At 38.4% G+C, this 22,048-nt stretch overlaps 1 protein-coding gene across 27 annotated transcripts in view; it reads right to left on the bottom strand.

The window, feature by feature from the left end:
* The window catches only part of DLGAP1 (DLG associated protein 1), an 875,942-nt gene that overhangs the window by 307,431 nt on the left and 546,463 nt on the right, over positions 1–22,048 (bottom strand). For 3 of the 27 annotated variants that reach the window (XM_077900131.1, XM_077900135.1, XM_077900136.1), the window contains exon 1: positions 18,656–18,847. The exons of 13 other annotated variants lie outside the window; for them this stretch is intronic. In XM_077900131.1, the coding sequence (XP_077756257.1) occupies positions 18,656–18,730 (75 nt within the window). In that variant the 5' untranslated portion in view covers positions 18,731–18,847. Of the gene's footprint in view, positions 1–18,649; positions 18,849–19,134; positions 19,268–22,048 lie in introns of those variants that run through there. 11 more of the 27 variants (XM_077900138.1, XM_077900139.1, XM_077900140.1 and 8 more) reach the window with 7 other exon arrangements.

The raw sequence follows: 22,048 nt of genomic DNA, 5'->3' as shown, positions 1-22,048 counted from the left end.
GAATTTTTGCATCAGGTTTGTGAAAAAAATTGCATTAAAATTTTCCTTTTCAAACTGCCCTTGTCTAAGGCTATACTAAATCCTAAAATGAATTTGGCATCTTTTTTGTTCATATCTCTAGAAGAGTTTTTGTGTGACAGGGATTACTTCTTCCCTGCAAGTTTCCTAGAACTCTATGGGTCTGGCCTTTTAACTGAGTAAATTTCAAATTAAGGTGTCAATTTCTTTAATTGTCATGGATGTGGTTTCTGTTTCTATCACATTTTGAAGAACTTAATTTTCTAAGAAATTAATCACTTAAAATTTTAATATATCAGTATGAAGTCTGTTTCTGTTCTATTTTTATGATAGATTTAATGTTTACTGTATATTTGTCCTTGTTCTTTTCTGCATTCCTAATAGTGTTTATGTGATGCTTTCTTTTTTTCTGTTTGGTGAGCTTATTCAGAGGTCATGCTCAATATTATCAGTATTTTTAAAGAACAGCAACAACACAAAAATATTTACAGTGATTATCTCTGGGTGATTTCTAGGATCTTCTTTATTTTCTTATACATTTTATTGGGGAGATTTTTTAGACTACATATTAACTGTATGAACCTGCCCCCAAATACTTGATTTTTTAAAAAGATTATATTTATTCACTTAACAGAGGGAGAGAGAGAGAGAGATTGAGCACAAGGGGGCTGGGAAGGGGCAGAGGGAGAGGGAGAAGCAGACTTCCTGCTGAGCAGCGAGCCCAGTGAGGGTAACAGGACCCCAATATGACTTGAGCCAAAGGCAGACGCTCAACTACTGAGCCAACCAGGTGCCCCTGAACACTTTTTAATTATCAAATTCAACGATGATATATTAGACATTGTTATGAGATTTACAATATAATACATCTTGGGGAAATATTTAAAATACTGTATTTCAGATTTCATATTCTCCAATTTTGACAGCAAAAACATTCTTTTTGGTAGTCCAAATGGCACTTTTAGGTGGATGAATTGGAAACGAGGTGTCCCTTCCTCAAGATTCTATTGTCATTTGCTGGCAAATAACAGTAATAAGTAAATAACACTAAGATGACTACTAATATAAATGGTGTTCCCTGTAGTTAGATAGTGTACAGCCTACACAATAATGAGGAGTGTCCCTGAGCTAGAAAGACATATTCATATCTCTATGGTGACATTTAATAAAGATAAATATGCTGTGCCTTATGTCAAACCATTTAAGGGCATAGTTCAGGGTGGGAGAAACATGTCAATGTGATTTCCCATGAAAAAATGGCTTACAAATTTTACCTGAATGCAAGACAGTTCTGGCATGACTGTCAGACAAGCTAGTACACTGATAGAAGTAGAGTGTTCATGTCCAAAGCTTTTCAATGGACATTGTGAAGTCTGAATTCAACTGAAATATTGTTCACACAATTATATCACAAGTTAAGAGGGATGTTGCTTTTCTTGGAACGAGAGATGATTTGTCACTTGGGATGCTGAGAGTGTGTAGAGTCCAGTTCTGGACTGCTGAAGAATTGCTGAAGGAACTCGGTCTTTTGAAGACAGAACAATGAAGACTTAGGGGCAAATCATAAATCATTAAGCATTTGAAGAATTGCCATATGAAAGAGTAATTTGATTCACCTTACATGGCACTTAATGTCCAGGTTAAAGGGAGGTGGATTTGTATTACAACAGAGAAGACTCTTCTAAAAAGGTATCAAGAATGGAAACTGGTACTGGGTAAAAATAGAGATAATCTTTCTAGAGGTTACTGAGTAATATGTGCAAAAATGCTTAACATTTTGGACACCCGTTAGCTGGGCTAATCTAATTCTGGGAATTTCTTTCTTTTTTTTTTTCAAGATTTTATTTATTCATGAGAGACACAGAGAAAGAGGCAGAGACATAGGCAGAAGGAGAAGCAGGCTCTCTGTGGGGAGTCTGATGCAGAACTCCATCCTAGGACCCTGGGATCACGCCCTGAGCCTAAGGCAGAGGCTCAATCACTGAGCCACTCAGGAGCCCCTAATTCTAGGAATTTCTACTGAGTAAATAATTTGATACTTCTTGAGGCATTTGTGACAGTAAAAAATTTGGATAGGTTACTAGGTAAAGAAGAGGAAAGGCAAAGAGAGAGGGAGGGAGAGAGAGAGAAATAGAATGGGGGCAAAGAGAACAGGGGGAAAGGATGAACTCCATGAAACAGAAACTACTATTCTAAAGATGGGGGTGGGAAGGACAGCAAGATATTATTAGAAGATTGCCAGTCAAAATAAGGTTGAATGCAGGCCACTGAGGCAATGGCCCAATTTTTTTGTTAATTAGATGAGAGAATTGTGATTGCTAAAATAAAACTCAGATTGAGGATCTCTAGTGAAGTGAGGTCAACAAAAATAGCTAATAGGTGGGAAATTAGTCATTTGAAAGTAAAGAAACCTATTACAAATGGGTGTTAAACTGTTAACACAGAGAAAGAAAATGGATTCGTGTGCAGATTATTGTATGTTATACTGCTACATCGAGAGGGTTTCAGCATGTAGTTGCTACGGAGATGCTTGTTTTAAAAGTGTGCACTTGACGTTCAACGATAGTCCAGACATTTGTGTTATCTCCATCTGAAAATGACAGAGCAAAAAAGTTTCTGCAGAAGAATTACTCCAAATTAGAATATTTAACTTGTGTTGAGATACTAAGATTTGCTTGTACCTTTTTTTTTTAATTGAAGAATAGTGCATAACATTTGGACATACTAACCAGAAAAAAAGTTTCCACATTTCATTGAAAAAGATATTTATGGCATTATTCCTAATGGTGAAAAATTAAAATGAATTCAAATGTTAAATAATTGAGCAATTAATCTTCTGACCATAGTGTAGTAGCATACTTCAATAGCTAGCATATTTTCTTTAAAATGATAGACATTAAAATAAATAAGCATTTATTAAGATAATAAGCATAGGTATGCATACAAATGTACACAAAATTATTTTTACTCTATCTCTTTAGGAAAACTACTGGCACATCCAGTAGTTGCTTCCTAATTGCCAGAGATAATTAGGCAGCATTCTAATTGGCAGACATTATTCCTCGTCCAACTTGACCACTCTTTGGTAGTTGACCTTGTTGAATTCTCCCATTCTTGAAATCCTCTTCTCCCTTCATTTCCATGCTGTTTTGATTTCCTTTCTATCTTTCTGGCTTTTAAAATATTGCTTATCTTTGCTTCTTGTCTGTGCTTTAATGTCTCTGTAGCCCTGTACAGGAAACAGGCCTGTACTGCCCCATCTTCTAACTTGGCATGCCCCAATGTGATCTCATTCACTCTTAAACTTGGCTCTACCTCCTTTTCTTTTTTAAAAAAATTTATTTATTTATTCATGAGAGACACACAGAGAGAGGCAGAGACATAGGCAGAGGGAGATGCAGGCTCCCTCCGGAGAGTCCGATGAAGAACGCAATCCCAGGACCCCAGTATTATTACCTGAGCCAAAGGCAGATGCTCAACCACTGAGCCACCCCTTGGCTCTACCTTCTATGTGATAACCCCAATAAACCTTTCTCCAGTCCTGACATCATCCTGAACTCTGGAACCACACATTCAGTGGCCACCATTCTGTCTTCCTCACCTGAGGAATTTTGACCAATCTGATACCTTCATGGTCAGGTAGAAAGATTATCTTGAATTCCCTCCATCTTTATTACTTCTCCCCTGGGCTGAACCACAGTTATCTCTTGTCTGGATTATTATAAGAACCTCCCAAGTAGTATTTGAATGAATGAATGCTTGCTTATGGGACATATTCAACTGGATATTCTAAAGGCACATCACATTCAAAATGTCTAGAACTAAATCATTCTCTCCATCCAAACTTATTTTTCCTCCCATATTATCTGTCTCAATTGGACGTGTTGACATGCCCCTAGTTTTTCAAACCATAGCTTGGTCATCATTTCTACTCTTTCTTTCCTGATACCTCATTCAATGTCCAAGTCTAGCAATTCTATATATTTTAAAAATGTTTTCTCCTTTTTAGAAACTCTTATCATCAGTATCCCTCACCCTTCCATTTATAGTAAGAGCTCCTTGAGGACAGAAGTCATGTCTTTTCAACTTTGTATTCCTAGTCCTTCACAGAGTGCCTAACATATAGTTAGTGCTCGCAAGTGTTTAAATTAAAAATTGTACTATGTACCACAAAAGGCAAAAATATGTATAACACATTGATTGTAAACGTGTAAAATGTACTTGTTTACATTTATGGATATTGGAAGGAGATTTCAAGTATATAAAAAATTGGGGTTTTACTGTAAAGTGATGCAAATAACAAATGTTTTAAATGGAAAGGAAGCAGCAAATATGGAATTCATAGGCAAAGGGGAAGCTAGACCCAACAGGTAAAAATAGCTTACATAGTTTAAAATAGACTAACATCGTTTTATAGTCTAAATAGTCTAATAGTTTAAAATAATCTAACAGATATAAAAATTTAAAATTCCATCTCCACATAAAAGAAGTATCCAGGGAGTACTGGATATATACAGTGATCTCATTTGATATGCACTAGATGGATGACTTCATGTACTTTTCATACAAAGTTCAAAAATGGGTAGGTTTAAGAAATATATCATGTATTAGGTGGTAGACTGTGTGGTCTGGAGATGCTCCCATCTTATTCCATGGAACTTGTGAGGATGTGATCTTACATGGCAAAAGGGACTTTGTAGATGTGATAAAGGTAATGATCATGAGATGGGGAGATTATCCTTGGGTATCTGGGTGGTCCCAACATAATTACAAGAGTCTTTGTAAAGGAGGGAGGGAGGCAAGGAGAGTCAGAGAAGGAGCCCAGGCCACAGAAGCAGAGAGCAGTGATGCCATTGCTGGCTTTGAAGATGGAAAAAGTAGTGAGAATAAGGGAATATAGGCAAGCCCCCCTGGCAGTGGAAAAGGCAAGCCAATGGATTCTCTCCAGAACCCCCAGAAAGAACACAACCCTGCTGACCTGATTTTAGCTCAGTGAGATCCATTTCAGACTTCCGATCTCCAGTACTCTGAGGTAACAAGTGTGTGTGTTTTTTAAACCACTAGGCTTGTGGCAATAAGAAAGTAAGACATTTAGGATTTTATCCAAAGCCCGACTAAATGTCATTGTGATCTCTGACAGTGAGGTTTCTGCAGTGCCTTTAAATCTGTTCTCCAGTTTCAGTTTGTGATGCTCCACCATGTTGTAAGACTTAATACAAATAATAGCATTTATTGAGGCATTACATAATGTCCCCTTTCCAAGCACGGTTCCATATCTTTTACATTATATTAACTCATTTAATCCTTTCAAACCCCCTATGTGATAGGTATTAGCTTCATATTCCAGAGGACAGGAGAAGTTAAGTAATTTACTCAAAGTTGCATGAGCAGTAAACACAGGGTTCGAGAACCGCTGTCTGGCTCCAAAGATGGGGAAGCCTTTCTTCTCTGTCTTTTCTTTCTAAACCCCAGCTTGAAATTCTTCTTCCAATCAAGTCCCCATATTCCATGTTCAAGTATCAATGCTGCTTCTCATTTCGCTTCGTATTATATTTATCTAACAATCTATAGTTCTGCTAGACTATGAGAAGAGGGACTGTTTTCACAAAACTTTGAATTCCCCTCTCCTCTCAGCTTCAACCCTTATAGAAGAAAAATCCTCATTTGTTGTCACTTCAGCACTCAGGAAAAGCTCCTTTATAAATAAATCCTATTACAAACCTGACTTTGTAATAGGATCTCCAAGTTCCGACAGAGGCCTTACTTATTTCAGGTAATATGCACTCACAATAACAACTGTTTCAAAACTGCACATTCCTCAAATTATCCTAAGGTTATCACCCAAAAGATTTTTCTAAAGAACTATTATAAGGGAAAAAGGAAGTCATCTGTTTTAAGGTTTTCAGGAAAACACTGCCTCATTTTAAGGATCTCATTACTTAAACTGGTCAGTGGCTTTTTGTCTTTATCTCTTTGGGGGACATGATAAAAGCCGTGGACTTTCCCCCTAAGCAGGATGAACACAAACACCTCTCTTCATTGGCTTTTTAAGTTCTGGAGTTCACTGACACCATAGAATACACCCTTGCACCCGCTAAATGTCCATAGTCCCAGGCTAAGGACGCTTGAAGTAGGGGGAGGGGTATGCCTTGCCTTTCTTCATCTGAGTTCTCCTTAACACGCCATCCTTCCCACTCAGGAGTCTTCTCAAAGTAGGATTACTTCAGCCGTAGTCAAGCTATTCCCCAGTTCAGCTTCTGGACAGCCTCAGCCCCATGAGTGGCCTCCCAGCAGATGCTCCAAGCCTGGAAACACTCTGCCTCTGAGGGTCTGCATCAAGGGTTTCTGCCTTCAGAAGCTCTTCTAGAAAGGCCTTTTCTGGAAAGTAAGCTTTCCAACTGGCCTGCCACCAATGACATTTCTCTGGCCTGTTGGCCTGAAGCAATCTCTTTCTTTCCAGGCCTCAAACATGGCCAAAAAACACTTGTTTTCAGAGAGCAAAATGAGAAAATAGGGGCTTTGAAGTTTGATAAATAAAGAAAAGAGGCCAGGCAGCATGTTTTTGGGCATGCCAGTTCCCTTAAGACAGAAGCCTACTTGAAAAAGTAAATCGTGGTTATCGTTTCAGGAGATGAGTGCCTATTACTGAAATAAGTAATTTATAATTCAGAATAGTGTGCATGAGTTTCACACTGACACCCATAAATCAGTACATCAATTTTTTAGTGTGCAGTGGGAAGGTGTGAGATTCACTCATCTCAATGAATGGAAGTGAATACTGCCCTGATAACCCATAATTAAAATTCCAAGGCCTCCCTAGAAAGCTCTTGTCCTTTGATCAAAGGCAGAAGAATGTGAGACAGCCAGGAGCACCTCAGGTCCAACCATGATGCGAACCATACCTGTTGGTGGGGTGGGGAGCCTGATTGGTACCAGCTGTGTGGCTGGCTGTGGCACATATTACTATGCATTGCCAACTTCTGGATCTATTTGCACCCAGATGCAGCTCCTAGAGGTGCCAAAAGATCATAATTTACAAAAAAATGTGAGTAGGAGAAAAATTTTGCATTGTCCAAGAGATGCTTTAGCCCTAAGCCCAAAAAGTATGAGTAGAAATACTCTAGGTACTGCCTGGTAGACTAATGGTGAGTCAGGTACAAAATACAGAGTAGGAGCAGAGTGGGGCTCCTGGGTAGGACAGTGCCTGGGCAGGGTGGAAGATTAAGGGAAACTTTGTAAGGTGCCCAGCACAATGTCCCGTGCCAAATGAATGACTGATAAATGGTAGCTGAAATCTGGGCAAAACCCAAGCTAGTTGTCATGTTTCTAGTGAAAAGTTGGTTTTACTTATTGAAAACTAGCTCCTTTATAGAACTGACTCCTCAAAATAACTCCCGAGGTAAGTTTTTTGCAAAACAGGAACTAGAAAATGAGTGGAAATGGCTTACTTAATGCCACATAGTGAGTGCATGGAGGACAGAGTTCACACAAGACAGGCCTCACTCCCTGGGCCTCCCTGTGCTCTTGTGCACACGTGGAAAAGGATTGGCCTCTTCTGACACCTCTAAGCGTGAGGCATCGCAACAGGATGTTACCTTCTCTTGGCAAGCCCAAATCTAGTAGAAGTTGTTATATTAAAAACAACTAGTCGAAGTCATTACATTAAAAATGACTAGAATGATGCTGTCCAATAAATAGAATTTTCTACAATGATGGGGACGTTTAATATCTGTTTGTCCCATAGGGTAAATACCAGCCACATGTGACTGCTGAGCACTAGCCATGTGGCTATTGTGACTGAGACACTGTAATTTGTGTTCTTATTTAATTTTAATTAACATAAATTTCAGTAACCACTTGTGGCTGCCATATTGGACAGTACAGAACTAGACTATTTGATTTAAAAGGAGCCCTAGGGGCCATCTGCCTAATTTCCTTCACTCTGTCCCATGTTCATCCAGCCTCCTTTTACACATTTTAAAGAAGCTTTCCCCCTAACTTGGGATCTGATGCCTTTGTTAGGAAAAAAAGTCTTCCTAATCTAACAGTGGCCTCTTCAGATGTATGATCTGAGGATACAGTTTGGTTTTGGTGTAATATTCCCAGGGATAGTACCTCTTGATATGCTTTCTGGGAGCTCCTCTTGTGCCTGTGAATTTTTAGGTCTCCAAGGGCAGCCTCAGCTGTATCTCCGTTCTCTGGGTGTGTGGTGTTACGTTGCCATCCACAAAATCCTAGCCATCCTATCGTGCTGACCTGTGGCTGAGCTGAGCAACAGATGCAGAATGAATGTGAGGAAGCCTCCCTCACCACCAGGGCTTTGCTCTCTGCCTAGATTTCTTCTCTGGGGCCAGGCAGCTCTACTGCCTCCAGGGCCAGCAGCCTGGGAATTGGGCTCAGCCTAGTTGATATCTGATGCCTCCTGGGCCTCTCTGGGGAGTCTTTCCCTGCTCCTTCTTCCCTCCTACTATTGCTTGTCCTTAGACGTGCTGCCCAGAGAGTCAAATTGTTTGGGTTTAGCCTCCAGGCTAAACCGTATTCTTCATCTTTGGGAAATTCGAGTATTTTAGAAAAAAAAAATTCTATATCATCTTGTCAAAGACAGATAGAATCCTGTCCGCCATTATTTTCACCAGCTGCATGGGAAGCTACCTTATCTCTTCAGCTCCTTTGCCAAAGTGGTCTTTCTTTTTCCCCATTTATCTAGTCACCTCTCCCAGATTTCAGTCTGGGTCTCACAGTCGCTAAATAAATCTTGGTTGAATGAAAGATTTGTTGAGAATGGCAATTCTATTAAGCCATTTAACAAAAATTTTTATTACACACCTGTGATCTAGATAATGCAAAGGGACTACATATTTTGATAGTTGGGTGGATTCATCCCTGGTTGAAGCTAAGAGATACAATGCTACATTCTATTCATCCACTAATCTAATTAAGTGAGATTAAATTGGTGTGGTTTAATTTTAGTGAATTCTTTCATTTCTTACAAGTCCCTGTTAAGTGAATAATTAACATTTCATTCTTATGTATGAGGTTATTTTATAAAATATTGAACCAAGAGAAAGTGAAGGCTGTGGAACATATTAAGACTTTAAACAATCTTCATTTGGGTTTAAACAAAGAGGGGAGAGCATTTAGTAAGGGCTTGCTAGAACACTGAATTATCTGCACTGAGATACACGTATATGAGGAAAAATCCCAAATGAGCGGAGAAGTGGGATGGTGCAGACTCCATTGACTTCTAAGTTCATGACTTAACTGCCTTTTATCAGTTCTTTTATCCTGATGCATTTCTGAAGTCTGACCATTCCGTATTGTTACTTATTATAAGAATTAAGTTTAAACTCTAACATTCCCTAACAGCATATATTTACTGGATATACACAGCCACCTCTAAGGTGACATACATGAGGGCTCTGGCACTGTATATTATATGACTCAATTAAGCTATATGTTTATAGGTCATTAAGAAGCATTCTAAAGGTAGACCTATAGTTACCTTTTTCTTAATATCTAGAATAGTAATTTACCAAACAGTAAAACTGGTGAACTTCTTAAATATTTAGTTAATGATCTAGGCTATATGGAGCTCGTGTGCCAAGCAGAATTATGACTCACAATATGCCTGAGAAATGACACTCTGGTCTCCCAAAAGGACAAAAATATATAAAGTCACAGTGACTTATAAAGGAATTGGGTTTGGGGATTCCTCATTCATTTCCTCATCATTTCAGTGAAATTACTTCTCATGGAAACAAACATCCCTACATTAAGCCAAGCAAAGGATATTAAATAGGCATTTAATACTGCATTTATTTGGACATAACTTTACACTATTACTAACAACATCATAACTACAATCAGGTTGGCAGTCTCAAGAGGTCAGTAATGTTTCCCATTGAAACAAATGAATAATCAAAACAGCCTTGAGAGATGGCTGTATCACAGATTGAGGTATAATTTTCCAGCTACATGAAATAATAGTGTTCTATTACAGTTTAACAATTCGTACGTCTGACTTTGTAAACAAATCTCCCATATTCCTTGCTTTCTAACATGGTCACTTTCCAAACTAGACTTAAATTTATACCCAATCATAGAGGCTGATTCTGGTTTTTCACCATAGTGAAATCATTTTTTAAAAATACTTTATTTATTTATTTAAGAGAGAGAGAGTGAGAATGGCAGAAGGAGAAGCATGTTCCCTGCTGAGCATGGAGCCTGCCACTGGGCTTGATCTCAGGACCCCAGGATCAGGACCTGAGCCAAAGGCAGATGCTTAACCAACTGAGCCACCCTGATGCCCCTCATCATAGTTGTTCATTTTTAAAATTGTTGTTAAAATAGAGTCTCATCAAGAAACAATCCTTCAGGAAGAGAACAAATAGAATTTCACAAAGTAGAGGCAGCATGATATGCTGGAAGGTGAACAGGTTTTGAAATCAGAGCAGGGTTTAAATCTCCATTACATCACTTACTAGTAGTATAATCTTGAGCAAATTAATTACCCCATTTAGTGTACAATGCGGGTATGGACAGCTATTCCAATAACTTTCAGAAATAAGGACAATATATATTAAGCATAGGTCCATAGAATTTTCTTGATAAATTATGGTCCCTTTTCTCCTTTTCTTTGCCTTCTTCTTTTACTCATGGCCATCATTCGTTATCACATGGGAGTGCATCTGGCATGTAATGGTGATGAGAAGATGCTCAGTATGGTGCTGTGAAAAGGAATCCAGGGCCCTGTGTGTTCTCCAAAATGTCAGTTACTCTGGGTCACAGGCAAGGAAGCAGGTATGAAGATGATATAAAAATTTGTCTGTCAAAGCCAAGAAGTGATTTTAGTGTGTGACTCAGGAATTCTGGGTGCCCCATGATTGGCTACTGTCTTCATGGATGGGGCACCAGGAGGACCACAGCCAGGGAGAGCTGTTGCTGCTAATTAAGTTTACCAAACTCGGGATAGCTCCCTCGTTTTTCTTTCTTTCTTTCTTTCTTTCTTTCTTTCTTTCTTTCTTTCTTTCTTTCTTTCTTTTGTTGTTGGGTTTTTTTGTTTGTTTTTTGTTTTGTTTTGTTTTACTTTTATCAGGGTTTTAGCGGGGCGGTGGATTGAGGGGGAAGGGATCTGGACTTGAATTCTTCAATTCTTGCTTCTGTTTTGAATGGTTTCATAAGGTTTTCTGTATATGAACAAGGAATTGCATGGTTCAAAAGTGTAAAAAGCACTGGGCTAAGTGGCCATTGAAGTTCTTTCTGACACCTGCTTATATCGACTGCGCATGCTCACTGGGAGTTCATAAAGAAGAAAGGCACAATGAGATGCACTCTCCAGAAACTCTAGCAACAGAGGAAAACATAACCAAATTAGACCCAGTCAGTGCCTGCAGTGGGAAAAGCAGGGCTGGGGCAGGGAGCAGAATTTCTTGAGCCTACAGAATACTAAACTAAATGAACACCTCGTGCTACGTGAGTGCAGAGGTGTAAGAGTTGCGGAGGAAGATTTCCTGCTGGCCTTGCTTCTACACTGCTCTCTACAACTGAGGAGCCGTGAGCATTCCGATTAATTTCTCCAGGCCTCAGTTCACACCTTGTAAGTGTGATTTGGGGGCAGTCTTTTGTTCCCAATTATATAATAAAATAGCTCTCTAAAAATTCAGGCAAGAAGAAAGACAAGGAAGAAAGGAACAGAAGAAAGCACAGCTAAGCCCAATTCTCTTGTGCTTAGTAGGGTGTGGGGGATGGGGAGGTAGAAGTGGGAAGCACATATCTGATTTCTGAGCATCACTGCGGGTAAGAGAAGTCAAGGACATCATTAAGGTCTTGCCCAGCATGCGTACAGTCTTCCAGGGAGTTCCATACCACCAACCTGGGATGAGGTGGTATTATTGGTGGGTGGGGCATAGAGGACCAAGGGAAGACAAGCAAGGTCAGTTTGGAGGAGAAACGAGGATGTAGTTTCCAATTTCCTACCATGGAACAGCTACAGGAATTGGTTATCTAGATATACCAATGGAATCTACTAAATAACAGTTGGCTTTGGGATTTTTTTTTTTAACAGCATGAAAAGTCAAAATATGTATTTTTAAGGAAGGATGAAAGCTCATAGGAGACAATTTTGATTGATTGTTCAGTTCATGAGATCATCTGGCATGAAATAAAATGTTTCTTTTTCTGTGCAGTGATTGCATAAGCCAAATATGGCAAAGCGACCTACACGACAATTTTCGGCCTATGGATCTGATTTTTTATAAGCTTCACCACACACCCCTCACAGAGGGTTCTTGTTTTTGGTGGATTTGTTTCACCTCCTTTGTGAAAGCCTTAGAGAGAAGGCAGCAAGCAGGAAAATCAGCTATTTATAGTCTTTTTTTGACGAAAAGTGTCTGCTCAGCGTGCCATGGAATACTTCCAAGAGGTGGGAGAACAGGAAACTATCTAAAATCAACTAGAAGGCTGGAGGAGTGTTATGGGGGAAAGATTTTACATGGGAATCATTTTCAGAAAGCTCAGGTTTCATTTGCAAACAAATGACAGTTACTTTCACTGACACCCCCTAAGTTACCAAAAAGCCAGCTAAACTTGTACTAGTTGAGGAGAAAAAAAAGACAAAAAAAAAAAAAAAAAAAAAAAAGATACGAATTCTCCAAAGATTCTAAGTAACTGGGGCTTTTAAGGGGACTTTAGAAGCACACCTCTCTCTGTATCTATTTATTGCTGGAGGGGCCACCAGTCAGACCACTGCGTGTAGAACAACTTGTGCTGGCAGGTGGCCTATGTCTTAGCTAGCTTCAGAGAATGGAGACGATTAATATGGGACTTCAGTCATGAGCAAAGAAAAGAGATGGACAAGGGCCTGTTGTCGTCTGCTAGCAGTGGTGGAAGAACTCCCACCTATCAAAGTTGCCCTGCTGGAAATGCTCCTCAAAAAACCTGGATGAGTCATTAAGGGAGGCAAATGGATAGAGTCCCCTTGTAGACAGGCTCCATAGCTGCTGCTGTTAATTAAATTTGTCCTGTTGACTTACCAAAGCTGCTTGGGATAAGGTGGTCACGACAAACTTAAGGTATGAAAGCAAAAGCAGGTGTTCTGTGAACAAACTAAAGCTTCAGGAGGCTAGAAGAATTGTGTTCCATTGGCAAATACAAGCCATGGGAAAACTTGACCCACTGATGCTGAGCTAGCAAAAGATCTACACTGTGTGATCTTTTCATCACGTGTTTAGTTGGAACATGGGCAAAGAAGCCTTAAACCTACACTGGGCTGAAGACCAACTGATATCCAACACTGGAGAAGGCTTTCCTTTACCAGGAACAGATAAGCTCATCTTAACCCTGGTTGAATTAAAGTGAGGTCAAGGAAAATATAAGAAAGTAGTGTGGTATAGGAGACACGTGGAGAATCAGTGAAGCATTTTGATGTCTGAAGATTTGTAAACACCAAACATTTCACATTATTTTTTGTTTATTTTCAAAATCAGAAATAATTTTTTTTCTAAGACCTGAACAAACAAAAGAGTCATATTGTCATACCCATTTCACAGGTATAGAAATGGAAATACAAAGGGAAGGGAGACTAAAATCGTGTTGGAAGTCAGCAGAGAGAGGAAAGCTCGAGGAGCGCCTGAAGCCCATGTTTTCATCTGTTAGACTCTACTGCCCCCTTCAGTAAATAAAATGATAAATGTAACCTGATAGTTTTCTAGAATTGGCTTTAAGTGTGGCTCTTTGATCTCTGTGTTGGAATCACCCCAAAACTACAGATTCAGCATCTCTTGGGTTAATGTCAGAAATCCTCCATTTTTAGCCATTTTCAAGGTGATTCTTGTGCACTCAAAGTAAAGGAGCCATTGTCCTAAATATTCCATGATAGATCAAGTGTTTACACATATATATGATTCGTTTTTTTTTTAAAGATTTTATTTATTTATTCATGAGAGACTGAGGGGGGAGAGAGAGAGAGAGAGAGACAGAGAGAGAGAGAGAGGCAGAGACACAGGCAGAGGGAGAAGCAGGTTCCATGCAGGGAGCCTGAGCTGGGACTCGATCCTAGGTCTCCAGGATCACCCTGGACTGAAGGCAGCGCTAAACCGCTGAGCCACTGGGGTTGCCCTATATATGATTCTATAATACGGTCACAGGTACATTAGCAATTTTTATCCTAAAAAAGTAAGGTGAGAGGTGTAGGACACTGACTACCAAGATAGTGTAGGATGCCAGAGAGAAGTACATCATCTTCAGAATCCAGTCCCAGGGTTAAAGATAACATATCCAAACGTGGGCCATTTCTGCTCCATTTGTCCTCCTTTGGTACATAGCTTACTCATAATGAGACCACTGAGATGCAGAAGGGACTGACAAGGATAACAGGAAAAATATATGTATTTCTATTTTTTAGGAATTAAAAATGCACTACCCTGGCATTAGTAACCACAGAATTACAAATCACAGGTAATGATTTAGTTAACAACTGTTTTCATCTCTTATGAATCTTTTAAGCCACAAACATGCTTCATATCTAACTTCGAGGGGATATCTGGGTGGCTCAGCAGTTTAGTGCCTGCCTTCGGCCCAGGGCCTGACCCTGGGGTCCTGGGATCGAGTCCCAAGTCAGGCTCCCTGCATGGAGCCTGCTTTCCTTCTGCCTGTGTCTCTGCCTCTGCCTCTCTGTGTCTCTCATAAATAAATAAATTAAAAACAAACAAACAAATCTAAGTTTGAAATCAGTTCTTTCCTCCCTTTGCCTCCTTGTGCCTTGACTCTACTACCTTAAAAGGATGTAGTAAGGACAAGTAATCTAGTCTTTGAAAAGGAGCCTTAAAGGTTTGCACAGATGTGTGAGACATAATGGGAAGAAGAACAGGGCTGTCGCTGGACAGTAAGTATGCTGGTTGCAGCCTGCTACCGACAGGATGACTGAGCTTGTATCAGTCAAGCTGTCTCCCTAGGGTTTATTTTTGTCATTTTTAGAAAGAGGGGGTTGGACAAAATAATCATAAAGAATTCTTCCATAAGGTTATTATTAGATGAGAAATAGGTAGGCAGGAAGATGCTATGTCCACCTTGCCAAGAGAAATTTGTACATGAGAAGGTATGCCAGATGGCCTTCCAATGAGGAGGTTCTAAAATGCTAAAATTATCATTTTTCTGAAAAACAAAAACAACAACAACAAAAAACAAATCTGGTTGATTTTTTACACACCTTAAGGTTTTAAGAACCTGGAGAGTAAAATCAGGGAGGAGTTAGACAATTCTGCAAGTCTATATTAAACAGTGGAAGAAAAAAAAACCCAAGTGGAGCAGAAATCATTTCCTTTTATTGTTATTGGATGTCTCTTTGTATGAAAGGGGCTTATCCTCACACCAGGGAAGTAGGCCACCCCTAACTGGTTTACACTATTGGTCTGAGATAAAGGTCCATAAAATCCCTGTAATGGCAAAGTAATGAGTTTTCTAGTGAGATCTTTGAAAAATCTGATTCCCCACTTTATAGTCATTCTTCTTCCATGGACATTGTGAAATTGTGTGTTTAAAATGGATCCTGGGGATCCCTGGGTGGCTCAGCGGTTTAGTGCCTGCCTTTGGCCCAGGGCGCGATCCTGGAGTTCCCGGGATCGAGTCCCACTTCGGGGTCCCGGCATGGAGCCTGCTTATCCCTCTGCCTGTGTCTCTGCCTCTCTCTCTCTCTCTCTCTCTGTCTATCATAAATATAAAAAAAAAACATAAATAAATACATACATACATACATACATACATACATAAATACAATGGATCCTATGTCATGAATCAGAGATCAAAGAAAGCATATATATAAATGCAGATTTTGAATTATGGGGGCAGGGATGTCTATGCAGATATAACATGTACATATGGACCTATGCACATGCATACTACATCTGGTAACTCTGGACTCTACGTAATTCTGCTTCATAACAGTTCTGTGATATCACAAGACTGAATTTGTAGGAAATTTCCTAATTCTGTGAGAATAGTGAGTAGAAACGTCAATTGATAGAGAGTAATGACTTAATGTACATGGAAGAAAAGATCTACATGTTTAGAAAACTCATTTTGCAAATGTAATTAGAAGTCTCTTAATCTTAGAAATGGAAACACATAAAAAAAAAAAAGAAATGGAAACACAGTAGGGTATATTGCTTAACTTGAGCAAATAAAAAAACCAACCATTTTAAAAGATAGTTTTATATATCCTTATACTTAAAAGACCAGAGAATCAGATTTTCCTTGGTCGTATGAGTGTTCTCCAAGAAAGAGAAGAGTTAAAAAAAAGTATCAGAAATAAAAAATTGGTCAAAAGCAACAGGAGTGAGATGATACGCTTCTCCTTACACTACATTCCCTCCTTTACCTTTGTTAATTGTATAACAGCAATTAATTCATTCTTTATATTTTTATCTTTTAGCTAGAGAGAGGACTGGGTTGAAGGAGAATAAATCATTCCTTGAAAAAATTAAAGCACTAGCCCCCGGCTCCCACTGTGGTTTCAGTCTAACAATTTATAAAAACATTTAAATATGCATTTACAAAAATTAAGTAAAATAAAAATGTCCCTGTGCCATAACGTGTTCCAAATGGTAGTTACTAGGGGCAGAACTTAATGATAGATGAGTAAGATGATTCTGAGAAGCAGATAAATGAGCCCTGAATGGGAAGTTACACATGCATGTTATTTTTATTCAGTGGGAAAAGTTATGAGTTCAAAGTTTTAAATGAGTAATACAAATCAGTGAGGTCACATAACTCTGGATATCACTGGTTTTACCTGAAAAGAACTATTTTATTTTATTTTTTCTAGTAAGCTGGCAAATGACAGAAAAAAACCTGACCAAGGGGTATTATAGTTTGAATCATGTGGAGGTTCTGATTTCAACTGTTTAGAATAAAGATGGAATTTCTCCATTATTCAGTAGCATAACAGGGAGCACAATAACCTACTAATTGAGGTTGTTGCCTTTGAACCTAAAATGAAATGGTAAGAATGTAATCTAATCGCTAAATCAAAGGGGTAATACTGGATATATTTTTTAGTAGCTCATATAAAATCTCAAACAAAAGACCAATGTGTTATACCATTCACAAATCACTGTTCATGTAAAGTTGTGTAAACCTATGATCTCAAATGGACAGGAGATTATGGATGAATCTTTCTCTACAGAATACAAATGATTACCTGGAGTTTTGCCTTTAATTTGCAACCAAAGTAACTTGTTTTCTAAGGAAGATAGAGAAAGAGGAAGTAAAGGCCACTGGTCATAAAGAGATCCAAGGCTAGTTTTTCTCTTATTCTATGCTAACCAGTGCTATACCTTCCATTAGCAGATTGGACTCTCTCTGATTAGAAAACATGTGTTATGGAACCCTTGACTGTAGCTAACCAGGTACCTTTGAATAATGAAATTGCAGACCAAGAATCACAAACTTTCTTTAACAATTTTCAAGAAGGATTACCTATTTCTTTTTTGAGCTTGCTTTGGCTGCCATTGACTCTTTCTGGATCCCTGCTTTCTGACAACGTTTTGCTAATTGTCTCCTCCACATCTCCACTATTATTTGGATATAGGTAATAGTGAGAATTAGAGTCAGAGAGAGAATAATCAGGATTCTGCTAGCTGTGTACTTAATTTTATATTCAAAGTTAGGATCAGGCAGGAGTAACCTCATTTTTCTATCAACAAAGAGGACATATTTACTACAATCAGTGAAAAATAGGGAGAAGATTGTGCAATCCAAGAAGGAAATATATTCAAGAATCTTGACACTCCTTGCTGGATTATTAAGGCAATTTAAATTAAAAATAAAATTATTAATTAATGTGGTTGAGGTTTTTTTTTTTTTTAAAGCCAGCAAGCAAACGTTGCAGTAACCAAGTAACCAAAGTCACTAGCAGAATTGCTCAGCACTGTCACACATTTCACATAAAGTAGTTTTAATAGAATTTAAATTGTTCTAAAACAAGAGGAAAGAAAACCTCAGCCCAGGAAGGAAAACTCTCACTAGGCAAAGACTGAAATAATCTTGAACAAAATTTTGAAAAATAGTTGTCCTTGCACTGGAAAAAAAATCCTGGGCTTATGCTTGTTATGAATGATTCTTCAGTGATCTTTTGTGGAGTCTAATTTGACCAAGAGACAAAAAAATTTTTAAAAAGCCAGGATGGAATGAAGGATGGAAGGAAGATAGAAAGGAAGGAGGGATGGAAAAGGAGGAAAAAAGAAAAAGCCCCAGCCATCCAGAAATTTTAATTTTGCAAAGGACCGGTAAGCATTCAGGAAGCACTCAGGATCCTTGTCATGGAAAACAGCCGATCACATTTCAATCACTAGCCACACAATGTCCTCTAATAGCACCTAGCACCTTAGATCAAAAGTGTCAATGGAGGATTTTATGAAGCCTCTGTGGAGACACTGATTTGTAGGTATCCAGTGCCTCAACCTGTTTTCTTACCATCTGAACATACAGTAGTTTATTAGCTCTTTCAGTCTTTCTAGCTATTATTATAAGAGAAGACATAAAATAACAAAAACTATCTTCCCCTCCCCCCAAAAGAAAACCTCACTCAAACCAACAACACACTATCACCAAATACAAAGTAATAAAAGAGTTGTACCCAAACCTGGTCAGTCCTTCCATTTCTTGAAACTTGCACACAAACTGAAGAAACCCACTCAGCCTTAAAAAGGTCGATCATTTCGCTCTCCTAAAATTTCATCTCTGAGAGTGGCTTTCTTTCTGGTCTCTGTCTTGCTCTCTCTCTCTCTCTCTCTCCCTCTCCCTCTCTCTCTCTCTGTGTCTCTACTTCTACCGAGGAGAGCGTTTTGTTTCCCTTTTCCTGTTTCTGCTGCTGGATGAATGCAAAATACATGATTGAAGGGATTTTTTTTTTTTTTTCAGGTTAACAGTTGGAAATCTAAAATCTTGCTCTTCTGAATGCCTTTATATGCTAGTCACTCAAAACATAACGTTCACATAAAGAGGCATATACAGAACCAAGAATCCTGCTTTTTTTTTTAAAGCAAAACAAAACAACAACAAAAACTCCTTTTACTCCTTTGAGCCTATTCCTATTTTATTTACTTAACTATTAGCACTTACCCGGAGATGTGCCATAAATGCTCTATTCCAAATGTATAAAAGCCAACCACATCTCAACTGAGAATTAAACAGTTTTAATGTCTTCAAATCCATGTCCCTGCTCCAAACCCTGATACAGTCACTGGCAGCAGTACAAGATTCTAAACAGCAGACATCTGATTCTTGACATTTAAAAATAACAATATTGGGGGGAAAAGGGAGTCTTTCTTTTTTATTATTATTATTAACTACAAACAGCTTGTGAGTGAGCACATACCACAATTGACTGTATTAACTGGATATTGCAATAATTTCAAGCCACAATATTTTTTTTTTCTAAATAAACATCAGACAGGGGCCAAATACCTACAGACTTCTCATTTTCTATATAATCATGGCAATGACCTAAGTTAAATTAATTCCAGGTGGTAATTCTCCAAAGAGAGAATCAGAACTCTGCTAGTGTTTAGATTCTCTTATTAGGGAATATTAATTTAACCTTTGTGCAGTCTTGAATTTACGGACATATCAGTTCTTGTGTTGTCTAAGATGGGTCACATTTCATGCACATGCAGTCTTAACTGCATGCACAGATATGAGGTCAAAGGAACATGGGCATTTGCTACAGAATAAAACAGGCCATAAAATAAAAATAATAAAATTATTTCCATTTCTGGAGCACCTTTTAGACTCAGATGGATCTAGGATCAAGTCTTAGCTCTTTTACTTACTGTCCAGGCATTCCTGGGCAAGTGATTTAATCATTCAAGCCTTAGTTTAGTCATCTGTAAAACTGGAGTAAACAGGAGTACTTTACAAACTTATTTCAAGTCCTAAATGAGATACTGTGTGGTTTTTGGCACACACCAGGGATTTGATGCATGCCACTTCCTCCCTCTGTTTTATATTTGGAAGGGGTAGGGATTGGAATGGTAAGTAGAAAAATCCAGGCTTTGGAGGCAGACGAATCTGTTCTGACCCTCCATGTTGCCACCTACTAACTGTGTGTCCTTAGGCAAGTTACTTAATTTAATTTACTAAATTTCAGTTTCTTCAACTGTAAGATACCTTACAGAGTTTTTTACAGAGCAAATTAAATAACATTGCAAAAACATGTACTTTTGGTAGACATTTATTAAATGAGAGTTTCCAGGCCTTGCAACTCTTGAAAACTGGTCTAATTAGTACTCTTCATATGTAACTAAGGAGTTTCAAAACGTGACCTCAGATCTCAGGTCCTCTAGAACAAGTGCCTCATCTTCTATCAGAGGAAGGAGACCGAGAGCTGAGACAATGGTTCCAAGCCATATAACTGGCTAATAAGTGGCTGCTAACTTGTTAGTGGCAAATAGGGACTGGAACATGGACCCTCTCCTTGGAAAGTCAATGCTTTGTCCACTAAACTTTGTCAGATTGAAGTCAACCACATTTGTAAATCCAGTTTCACTATTAATTGGTATTAAGATAATATAACTGGAAAAACAATTTTCTTTATTTCCCCAAATGTGCTTCTCAGAATGAGCTTATAAATAAAATCATTCCATGGGAGCTGGTGGGGGCTGGTTACACCTGTTTTCCAGAGAGAAGCTTTGGCAGGACAGTGGAGTCCCTCCTTCTTCTAAAGCAAGGAGGGAGCTGGAGAGAATGTCCAGTTTCAGGGTTTTTTTCTTTGTTGTTGTTCTCCTCCCTCCCCTCGTAAATGTCCAACTCCTTCTTCCCCTTCTTCCAAGGAATCCTCTCACCTCTGCACACAGAGTGGGAGGAACATACTGTTGTACATTTAGTTTATCTGCTAGACACACTATCTGCTCACACCGAAATATAGAATTTTCTTTTCCAGTTTGAAAGCCTTGCATAGAATAGGAGCTCAATAAATGTCAATATTTATTAAAGAAGGTGTGCCTTTGAGCTCAGTTTATATTTAAAGGGTTTAACTGGCTTGGTTCATTGTTAATTATTGTCCAATGTAGGATAGAAAATATTAATTTTTTTCAATCTTTCAATAACTTCAGTATTAAAAACAAAGGTCCTTTGGGTAACAAAGTTGGATTAGCTGTTACTCTGGGGAGGGAGGGAAGAAAATAGATTGGGAAAGGTACATATGTGATCCACTATAATTAATGTTTTATTTCTCCAGTTGGGTTGTGTATAGGTGTTTGTTTTATTATTTTTCTTTATGTCTCTCTGTAAGCCCCAAATATTTTATTAAAAAACTGGCTTAAAAGAAGGTAAATAACTTGAAAATAGACTCCCCAAATCTTTAGAATATGAGATCTAATAATGCTACGATACTAAATCTCATACTTAAATCTTCAGGCTTTCCTTCTCATTTTACTGAAAAGCTTTTAATAAGAGCAAAAATCTGTTTACAGATTTTTTTCCCCCTTCTGTTCACTATTTCCATGCCCTTGATTCCAGGGCTGTGCTGGGATGTATTGAAAAGAGCCATTTTGCTTCAAATAGATATAAGTCTAATTCTCAGTTTTTCAATTTATTGGCCATATGGCTTTAAAATCACTTGATATTTCTAATCTCAGTTTCCTCCCTTGGAAAATCAGAGGATTATTCTATCAAACTCTCAGGATTATCTTGAAAATTAAGTGGAAGAACAAGCGTGAAAACATTTGCTACAGTATCTGATACATAGATTTTCAATCAATATCAGTTTCCTTCTTTCCTTCCTTATCCTTCCACTTTTCTTTACTACTTGAACCTTTTACTTCTAAAAGGCACAAAAAAGAAAGAAAAATGAATTTGAGGTAGGAAGAACATAGGCAATCACGCAAGCATTAAAAGGGCATTTTTTGTTGTTGTTGTTTTGTTTTTATTATGTAACTAACAGAGGCTGGTCCTGATCCATGTAGAGTTTTCTTATTTAATCTGATATTTCTTACCTAATGTCATCGCTGCTTATTAAAGTCCAGTTTTGTTTTTT

The sequence above is a fragment of the Canis aureus genome, chromosome 6 (assembly GCF_053574225.1).
Source record: "Canis aureus isolate CA01 chromosome 6, VMU_Caureus_v.1.0, whole genome shotgun sequence".
Lineage (NCBI taxonomy): Eukaryota > Metazoa > Chordata > Mammalia > Carnivora > Canidae > Canis > Canis aureus.
This window is presented reverse-complemented; position numbering and strand designations above follow the sequence as displayed.